Source organism: Rhinolophus sinicus, linkage group LG12 (assembly GCF_036562045.2).
Source record: "Rhinolophus sinicus isolate RSC01 linkage group LG12, ASM3656204v1, whole genome shotgun sequence".
Taxonomy (NCBI): Eukaryota; Metazoa; Chordata; class Mammalia; order Chiroptera; family Rhinolophidae; genus Rhinolophus; species Rhinolophus sinicus.
The window spans coordinates 41909914-41920542 of record NC_133761.1 but is presented as its reverse complement, the minus strand read 5'-3'; the positions used below and the strand labels follow the sequence as shown (position 1 = coordinate 41920542).

At 45.6% G+C, this 10629-nt stretch overlaps 1 protein-coding gene across 2 annotated transcripts in view; it reads left to right on the top strand.

Annotated features, from left to right (window-relative positions):
• Window positions 1-13: 13 nt before the first annotated feature.
• Window positions 14-10629, top strand: part of TAF5L (TATA-box binding protein associated factor 5 like) — a 28055-nt gene continuing 17439 nt past the window's right edge. Inside the window, exons 1-2 of one of the 2 annotated variants that reach the window (XM_074316424.1) lie at window positions 14-205; window positions 9557-9701. In XM_074316424.1, the coding sequence (XP_074172525.1) occupies window positions 9560-9701 (142 nt within the window). In that variant the 5' untranslated portion in view covers window positions 14-205; window positions 9557-9559. Of the gene's footprint in view, window positions 206-448; window positions 983-9556; window positions 9702-10629 lie in introns of those variants that run through there. The other variant, XM_019754784.2, reaches the window with a different exon arrangement.

Here is a 10629-nt window from a genome sequence, read left to right as displayed (position 1 = left end):
GGGCCGACCCAGCCCGCGGCCCGCTCCGTGTCAGTCAGTCATGGAGCGGCCGCCCAGAGCCGCTGCTGGGGCGGCGGGGCGCGGGGCGCGGGGGCCCGGCTGAGCCGGCCGTGGGAGCGAGGCCCTGCCGCAGAGACGACGGAGGCGGAAGCGACCCGATCCCAGGGGCGGCGGCGGGGGACGCCGGAGCCGCCTGGGATGTTCAGTGAGTGCGGGGCGCGCGGGCACGGAGGGCCGGGAAGGGGTCGCGAGCCGAGCGCGCGCGGGCGGCGGGGCCGGGACGGCGGGGCGCGCGGGCGGCGGCGCGCGGCGAGGCCTAGGCGGGGCGCGCGCCCCAGCTCCCGCCGGCGGGCGGTGGGGGCGGGGCGGGCGGGGCCGGCCGTGCGCGGGCGCGCCTCCCCCTCGGCCTGCGAGTCCCGGGCGGCCGCGGGCGGCGTGGCCTGCAGTCGGCGGCTGCACCCCGAGGTGCTCCGCGTTCCCGCGCGGGGTGGGTCCGCCGGGCGGCTTCGGGCCCGGGCGGGAGGGGCCCTGAGCGCTGGGCAGCCGGGCGGGGGCACAGCTCCAAATCTTTTTCATTGAAGGAAAAAGGAAATGTCTTTTGGCCGAACTCAAGATTAAACTTCGCACATGGTGATTGTGGGTGGCTGGGTGTGAAATCGAGCTCTGCGTGTGACAGGGGCAGGAGATCTCGACTTGAGTAGTTGTGCTGCTGGGCACCGACCTGCCAGGCTGCCTGCGAGGGGCTTTAACCCTTGACAGCGGAGACAGAGTTGCGCGCTTCGGCGGCACTCGCCAGGCTCCAGGGCTTTGAAAATGGACTAGAGGAGGCGTTGGTCTGAAGTGACTTGACGATTAGAATAGTGGTGTCGTTTTAGACTTAGCGGAAGCGGAGTGCAGGAAAGCTTTCTGCGGTTCTCCCATCAGTTGCGAAAGTGTCCTTATAATGCGGATCTCGCGGCACGTATGGTTCTAGGATCAAAAGGTAAGTGCGATCCCATGCGGCACTCGTCTTACATTAACTAAACTCTGACCGTGAGGATTGAAATCTTGGAATGGCAACTCTGGCTAACAAGCCTTTGGGTGCTGTGTTGGGAAGAACAGTAAGGGCAGAGCTTGTCTTCTGTTAGGTGATACAAGTGTGTCATATACCTGAGTTGTGGGGTGAGGGGAGGACGCCGCCGCGATCCCTCAAAGTGGTCACAGCCCTGCTTGAAAATGGGAGCAGGAAAGGGAGCTAGTGGCACTCCTTTAAACTCAGAGAAAGTTAGTGTAGCGCTTGGGTCTTGGTAACTACAGAGACCTGAGGTTGAAACCTTGTAACTATTTGTAACCTCTGGGAGCCTTCGTTTCCTCTTCTGTAAAATGGAGTAATGGCCGATAAAAGTGGAGCTTTTAAAGGGTATGTGAAAATACCTGACGTATAGAAAGCATTCTGTAAATATTAACTGCTAGATACTGTAGCTTCCTTTTTGTTAAAATGTTTTCTAGGTTCTTTGTAGGCCTAAACTTTTTGTATTAGATTTTCTTTACGAATTACAAATTTGTCCTGCCTTGAAAATCAGTGTTCAACTAGAAAACCAAATGTGGGCTTGCCCTGAGCATTTTTCTTTCTGATTAGTGTGTGTTGGAATAGTTTTGTTGTTACTGCCTCTAAACGTGAGGTTTCTGTGTGCTTCTGGCACACTGAAACTCAGTAAAGGCCTTACTTAACTGCTCAGTAACTGGTTCTTGGTTTTTAGTTTTGCAAACATATGACAGATATCTCTGGAGAAAGGGAAGGGATTTTGTTCTTACGATTTGCTTTAGCTGGAAGGGAGCCCTGGGGATCCTCTGTTACACCAGCATTACTCAGTGGACAGTACTGGAAGTCAGGTTTCCAGCCTCTCTTTGTGTGACAGCTTCTCAGGTAGTGACTGTTCTGATCACTCTCTCCCCAAGCCTTCACTTGTGTGCCCTAGGGAACCCCTGGTCTCATGGAGAACCCTTAGAGCAGCAGGACACCACAGGGTGAGAGCTCAGACCCTGCGGCCTTGTGGCCTGACTTCCATCTGGGCACTCTGGCACCTGGGCACATTGCCCCACTTCTGTGGGCCTCCCCTCCCATCTGAAGACTGTTCACTAGCTCATAGGCTTGTTGTGAGGTACAAACTTAAGATGGTTCCTTACCAGTGGTACAAAATCATAAGTGTTAGGTATTGGTCATGGTAACATAGGAGACAAATAGTGTGGTGAGTGCTGTGATAGAGGTTTGGCCCTGGGTTCAGTGGGTGGAGAGGCCGAATTCAATGAAGCTTCTGGAAGGAAGAGATGGCTCAGCTGAGCTGAACTGGGAAGCATGAGTAGTATTTAGCTGAACCAGTGTGGGGATGCCTTCAATTACGGAGCCCCTTGGAGTTAGAAGGTGGGCGGCACCCAGCAGTTAGGTGAACGAAGGCAGATCAGAGTAACCTTGACATTACCCTCCATGCTGGTGGAAGCAGCAGGAAGTTTTTAAGCTGAGCACAGATGACATCACATTAGCTTTCTGGAAAGACAATGCCTACGGAGTGTAAGATTGGAGTAAAAGTAGGGGAGACCCATCCACTTGTCCTGGCAGCTTCATGGCTACCTGTGACTCCAAAAGGAAAATGATAGGCATTTTAATCCCAAACTGGAAGCTCAGAGAGCACTTAGAGAAGTCATGAAGAAATCCTTAGATAATTCCAGGCAGCCTTAACTCTTAAAAATTATCTTCAAGTGTGTACTGGATGTGCCTGACTATAAGACAAATGTCCCTCTGAAAAGAAGGTGGCACCACATGTTGAAGCCTCTCAGTTACTCTATTTTGAACAAGACACTATTTGGTAAATACATATTGGGCTAAAAACAACCTCAGTCAATGCTGCTTTGGGATGTTTATACAATCTATCAATACAGTCAGTGATGAATGAATAAAGTTGTGCCTGCCTGAACGGGTATTGATGGCTTGGGTTGAGATTTCCAGTGAGAGTATCACATGTGGATTCAAGAAATGCTCTGTCGTAGCTGATTTGGTAGATGCAAGGGTGGTGTGCTTTGGAAAATGGAATTTGACGATTCAGAGGGCCTCAGGGGACCAGAGAGACACTGATGTTGGAAGTAAATAGTTGGAATAAATTTGTTTCATGAATTGCTATACATAGTGCCTTATATAATCTATTTTAAATACATATATATAAATTAATTATAAACAGACATTTGACTGTTTTGTCTACAATCATAAAAGTGTTTTTTTTAAGTTAAACAAATTGTCTTTTTCTTTCTTTTTTTTAAAAAAAAAAGATTTATTGGGAAGTATTGGGGAACAGTGTGTTTCTCCAGGGCCCATCAGCTCCAAGTCATTGTCCTTCAATCTAGTTGTGGAGGGTGCAGCTCAGCTCCAAGTCCAGTCACCGTTTTCAATCTTCAGTTGCAGGGGGCGCTGCCCACCATCCCATGGATGAAACTGGCAACCTTGTTGTTGAGAGCTTGTGCTCTAACCAACTGAGCCATCCGACCACCCCAAACAAATTTTCTTTTTAATTTTCTCATTGCAAGGGTAAAGTTGTCATAGGTTTGAGCTTACCTTTTCTTGGACATTTTACAGAAATTAACTGCTGCTCTGTTGCTCTGCTGAAGCAAATTCCCTTTCCTGTGTCGTTTTTTAACCCTAAGACAGTTTAAAGAATGTGTACTGGCAAGGTTTAGAAAACACTGTAGAGAACTTCCATTCATAATACTTTGTTTGGGAATCTAATAAGATGTCCTTCTGGGAAGATTTAGTGAAATGTATCTGTGGGCTGTTATAGTAATCTTACAATGTTTGTTAATAATAAAGGTAGCTCTGTTTTTACTAACAAAGTACTAACATTTGGAGATTTGGTAATTTAGTAATCAGAAGTGTTTGCGAAACTTTGTGAGTTAACATTGTTAAGCTAAGGTGCTGATGCTTTCATTTCACAAGTCATGCCGTGCTCTAGAGCTGTGTTGTCCAGACAGTAACCATCGGCCACATGTAATTTCTTTCATTTAATTAAAATTAAGAACTCAGTTCCTTGGTTACAGTAGCTCTTTGGTGGCCGCCATACTGGATAGTGTAGACCTAGAACATTTCCGTCATTGCAGAAAGGTCTGTCAGATAGCACTATTGTAGAATGAAAAATTGAACGTCATTTCTCTCTCTCTCTCTCTCTCTCTCTCTCTCTGTTTCTCTTTCTTTCCCTCCCTTCTTACCTCCCTCCCTCGCTCACTTTAATGTCATTAAAGCATCTCTGAATCCTCACTTGCATTCTGAATTCAGAATGATAAATACAGGAAAACATATTCTCCCTTATTCTCTGAGAGCAAAACGTCCTGTTCCTTCTGTCTCCTGTGGTGTTTGCAAATAGAGCAAACGTGGAGGTTTTCTTCATGGAGTCAAAACACAGTAAATGTAGATTTCCGTTCTGTAGATTGTTCTGTATTCTTCCAGGTTAATGAGGTTTTGTATAGAAATAATTTGTGCCATAAAACAGTATTAAAATAGGAATCAGATATTTCTGGCTTTTTCAGTTCATAAAAAATCCAGAGAAATATGAGTTTAAAGTAAATTGTCAATTCCAAACGAAGATAAACAACACTCGCTTTATTTTTAATGTGAGTTTCAGAGATGGGAAAGGCCCTGTCCCAGGGAACTCTCCATCTGTCAGGGGACTGAGGCACGGTGATGGCAGGAGTGATCGGCCTGCGCCATGTGTGGAGGGTAGATTTTAAGCCTGGGAGCAGCGTAATCAGATTTGTCTTTTACTGTGGTTGCATTTAAAGCATGGTTTGAAGTGGGGCTAGAGGTGGGAGGATATTGGAATAGCCTGGTTCCGAAGGGATGCGTGCTGTCAGATAGCAGCAGTGAGGAGGGTAGCAGCAGTGGCTCCAACAGAGAAGAGGCCTCTGTAGAATAGATGGCGCTTGTAGCCACTTAGAAGTGAGAGGAAAATGAGGCATTGTAAGATGGTGCCTGGGATTTTTGCTTTCATGGTGGCTGATGGCACCATAGGACAACTACAGGAAGAGGCTTTGAAGGAACATGAATTTGAGCGCTTTGAATTTCCGATATTTGCAGCATCCTGCTAGCAAAGTCTTATTAGTCTTGAGCTCAGGAAGGTGACCTGGAGACTGCCTCCGTCTTGTGGTCACAGTGCAATGAGGTTGGCAGGGAATATGAAGAGTGAGAGGCAGACCAGGAACAGAAAAGAGGGAGCCAGAGGCACGCTTGCAGGGGTAGCCACCGAGAGGGCATTGCAAGGAAGGAGGCATGGAGGCCAGTGTGGGAAAGTGCCTGCCAGGTTTGGCCAGTGTTGAGGAATCCCGAGTCCTACTGAATAGCCCAGTGAGTCGCAAGCAGGTCCCTGGCTGGGGGAGGTGACTGCAGGTTTGGAATGGCTGGGTGGGAAGCTGTAGGGAAGAAAAGACTTCTGGGATATCACAGAGGTCCTGGCTGATGCTGGAGAAAATCAATTTCTAGTGGCATCTGTCTGCCTGGTTGTATGATTTCTGCTTCCAAAAAAACCCCCAGGTTCTACTTTGCATGTTGAGCCCCAGCTGTGAGCTGTATTCATGTGCCAGGGCACCTGAGGGAAAGCAGGACTTCTGGAACAGATGTGTTCAGGTCAGTGTGTGCTTGAGCAGACTGAAGATGGAATGCCACCAGAGTGTTACAGTTCCGTGAGGTATGTCTGACACTGAGAGGACGGTTCATTTAGTTTCTTCTGTGGTTTATATTTTCTCAAAGCTAATTGAATACACGTTATCAGGATGATTCATGAAAAGGCCTACATTTTTAGGTCCTACTTAGAATGACCTTTTAATAGCTATTTCAACCATTTAGACTACTGAAAGTAAAAAGAAGAGAACCAATATTTGAGTGCCTACTAGGCACTTTACATGACATCTCATTTAACAAAAATATAAAATAATTTTTAATGTTTTAAAGCATAAATTTACAATTGGAAAAAAATGCATTTACTTAAAAAACAAACAAACAAACAAAAAACCACCTAGCTACCTGTCAGTATAGTCAATTGGGGAGCTGATTTTGAGGAGGGTGGTGGTGAGTTTGCTGAATCTGTTTTGAAGTCGCCATACTCAAAGCTGCCACCTTCCGTCTGGGGGCGGGGGGGGGCACTGTCTACAGTGCTCTGTGGCATTTCTCGGACTTGCCTGGTGTACAGCGTGGAGTGTTGGGCTGGAGTGTCTCTCCAAGCACCCCTCCACCCACCGTATACCTTTGAATATGAATGCATGGGCCTAGGATGCCGTGAAGAGGGAAGAGACTTAATCAGCTGCAGCCCCTTGTTACAGTCATCTTAAGAGTGTGCCTGGTTTCCGGGTGTCTTTGCAGCCCCCAATTTCTGTAGTTAAATATTAAGAGTGTGGCTGTGGTTTTTCCTGCATGGTTGTTACTTTGAAACAGGAAAATAATCATGTCCTGATATTACATAGCAACTTTGTTGCAGTATTAAACAGTAGGCAACCATTGGTACATGAGAGATACATTGTGTCAGAACTTTCATTTTAAATTCCAGAAATACTACTAGTGACGTAAAGAAAAAGGTATGTGATCATATATTTTTACCTTTAGAAGTTAAGATAGTGTATATAAATTGAAAATTAAGAGAAATCCTAAAATTTTAACAAAGATGTAATTGTATCCAAACTCAATTTAAATTTAAAAGATTTTTATAATTGTGGGAAAAGCTCAGCAGGTAATCTGAAATTGTGCAGGCGGGTCTCATGTCTGAGTCGCTCAGGAGACAGGTATATTACTATAGGAAGTTTCTGTTTTTCATGTGTCCATTTATGGATGTTAGGGCTATGGAAGTCAGCCAGGGAGGGGGACTGACTTCTCTGCAAAACTCTTTCCATTAACTATTTATTTCACTTGAAATATGTGTGCTTTGGAATCAAATCCAGTTAAGTGGATTGGATCATGTTTCTGGTATTTCAGCTGCGTGTGGCTGTGAAAGAGAGTTAATGCCAGCATTCCTGCCCTGAAGGTCCTGGGCCCTACAGCTGTTTCACTGCCTCCCCCAGGGAAGCTCCTTTGTCATAAATGCTAGTTTGGACCCAGAGAGACCGCCTGTGGGGCAACTAGTTGGGGCAAACTTGTTAAAATTAGTATTTACAAACTAGTTTCTAGCAATCCCAAACATGGCCAGTTTTTACTGTTGTTCATCGCCCTCCTTTCTGTTTGCTCCTTCATGACTTTCCTCTTCCCCCCACCTTGAGGACACTGTGATTATAGGGCCCCTTCTCTCTTTGTCAGTTATCCTGTGTCTTTCACATGCCTGGTTTTTCCCGTTAGAGATGGTACTCCCATCTTACTTGGAACACTAAGGGACACACATTGATACAAGCATGCATTCCCATGGCAACAAGAGATTGGCAGTAGGAAATCTGGAAAAGTTTTAGTCTCAGCTAAAATACAAGGAATCAGGCTGCTTTGGAAGAGTTTGGAGACTAAGAGCTCTTGAAGTTCGATTAAAAGCAGCTTTAGCGAGGAGTGGGGGGTGAGGGAAGCAGAGCTGGTTGGATTGACTGACTAGTCCTGACTTTGAGCCAAACTGGGAAAGGGCAGTACTGTCGCAGTCTCTGTATGCATTTCATTCTTTTTCTCTAAATATAATATTGAATCAGAATCTCCAGGGCTGCAATTATTTACACACGCGCACGCACACGCAAGATTCTTATGTGTAGCCAGGTTAGACCCATGGAGGATCACTGATACAGACTGACAGAGGAATGCTTATTAGTGATCACAAAGAGCGATTCCCTGTCTTCACTGATGGGCAGAAATGCTCAGGGCAGGGATCCCCACAACCGATGTACCAGAATCCTTATGTTATCAATTTAAAAATCTGTTAAAAAATAATCTCAGTTGTCAGTACAGTGAAAGACTAGTACACCATAACGAAGAGGGGCAAATTCCACAGGGAAAAGATGGTTAAGTATTGGGAAATTCATGAGTGTTTCATTGTATCATGGAATCTCAACATATCAGACCAGGTACCCCTCTTTTTAAAGAAATAATTTATACTTTCTTTGGTAATCCAGAAATGAAATGCATAGATAATATACTTTTTTTATATACATAGCTTAAAATAACATGTTTATGATGTACTAATACTTTACGTTTGCATATATCTGTGGGTGTCTCCAGCCTTCACTGTTTGCTCTGTTGTATGACTTTTTGGGACTTGAAAAGTAGATTTTCAGAGGATATTTTAGTGGGGCTACCACAAATCAGTTCAGAAAGATTATTTGCAAATGACGTTGGAACAATTTGTTTGCTACGGTTTCTGGGTAAAACATTTGTTTGGTTCTTCACCACGTATCCTACACTAAAAGAAATTGTAGATGACTGAAAATTAGATACAAATATATTTCATTAAAGTTTAAAAAAATAACAGATTTATGGAAAGGGGGGATTTTAAATCTTAAAAAAGAGTGGAGGAAATCACAGAGGAGGCCAGTGCATGTAATTGATACTGAAAACTTAAATACACCCAAATAAATTATCAAAAGCGGATCTTCCCCCGAAAAAAAAATGGGAACCCTTGATTCAAGAATGTTCCCTTGCTGGGGACAATCGCATGTATGGGTAGCATTGTGTGCATTTCCAAATGGTCACCATGTTTTGATCTTGAAGGGGAAAATATATTTTACATGACAGAAATGAACCAAGAATATTCATCCCTCTGTCACTGGTCTTTCCTTCTGACAAAATAGTGTTTGAGACCCATGGCGATATCAGGGGTCCTGTCATTTTGAGAATAAATTTAGTAGTCAAGGAAAATAGTCATTCTCAGGGGGAACCCTCACATTAGCTTGAATTATCAAAAGGAATTTATTCCTGTTGAATACTTCCTACCACTTTCCTCTCCTTTCTTACAAGAAGTCACGAGACGTGTTCTAACACATACACACACCCTCTTACCATGTTGGTACTTTTCTGTACTTGTGGTTACAAATAAAGAGTGAAAGAGGTAAATAGTATGAGCAAAATGGAACAACATTGCTCAAATCCTTGACTTAGTGCTGGCAGCCTTTTCCAGACTATTAAGAAAAAAAAACCACAGCATTCCTTTCCCCATGATTAACTTCTCACTTTCTCAACATCTATTTGTCCAGTTTCTGAATTTTCAGGTCTTTGATTTTCTACTGCCTCCTGCCTGCGTTTTTGGCTGGCTCGCTGCTGATTAACACCTCTTACCACCAGTCAGCAGGAGGAATGGAAGGCCTGACAGTCCACTGGTCTTGCTGGCTTTGTTTGCATCTCTACTGAGAAGGCCCACTGCCCTAAGTGAAGTTGGGGGTGATCTGTAAGGTTTATTACCTATGGTATTCCTACTTTCCATAACTGACGTTGGCTGTATTGTCATTGGGAAAATAGCTAAGGAACTTAATTCTGCGTCTTAACTAAGTGACTTAACTCGCCGCGTGGCTGGCCTCTATTATTTTGCCGTCTGTGGACCTGCTCTGGTCACATGTGCTCCTGGCCCTTACAGCTCTGTGGTTCCCCCAGGTCATGAAACGAGTACGCGCCGAGCACATTCAGATGGCAGTGTCCTGCTACCTCAAACGTCGGCAGTACGTGGATTCAGATGGGCCCCTGAAGCAAGGACTGCGGCTGTCACAGACTGCTGAGGAGATGGCCACCAACCTCACAGGTAACCAGCGTGGGGACTGCTCCCAGGGCGAGTGGCAGCACTCGTGTCGAGGCCCAGGCGAAAGGGCTTGTCTCTGGAGGTGGCGCGTTCGAAGCAGACTCCCCACCCATGTGCCCCGATATTGGCTGGCTTCAGAGCCAGGCACAGGTGCCACTTGTGGAGCGCCCTCCTCACAGTGCTAAGTAACTTCGTCTGTACCTGGGGGTGGTATGGCCTTTGCCTCTGTAAACCATTCCCTGTAGTTCCCCTCTTGCACACGCCCCAATCCTGCCCAGAGCCTCTCACGCTGGGGACTGACAGGCTGGGATCGGTGGTTGCAAATATTGTGACATAGATGCAGTCCTGAGATTTTTTCACATTTTTGGTTTTTGTTCTTTGTTTTGAAATTGAATTTTTTTTTAACTTTGTTTTGAGTCCATCTGGAGTAACAAATAATTGTTACTTGGCTATTTTGTGGGTTCAGGTTTTTATGTGATACAGTTTTCTTATATTGAATTTGCGTGCTGGAGATTTTGAAAAAATTTCACTGCCATGTTTTTGGGGTGATTATGAACCTCTCCAGTGGGTATATGTGGAGTCCCCAGCTCAGCCCTGGTTCCTCTTGTCTGCTAACTCTGGACCCTTCTCTCTGTTTGCATAAGTGCTGCTGCTTTTCTCAGTGTCTCCCACCACTTCCTCCACCCTCTGTAGTTCCAGCTTTCGCACTGGTAACAGCAGCTCCCTGGTGTCTTATCACCTTCAAAGCCAAGGCCCAGGCCCTTTGTGTTCAAAGGAGGCATTGCCATCACTATAGAAAAGAGTGATGGGACAGTAAAAACCTGAGCGTGGCCTCAAAAGAGTGCTCCCCACCCGTCTGAGACCGTCAAAGAAGCTCAGTCACTATCTGCCGTCTTATCCTTCAGCTTTGAAGCCACTCCATTCTTCCCTC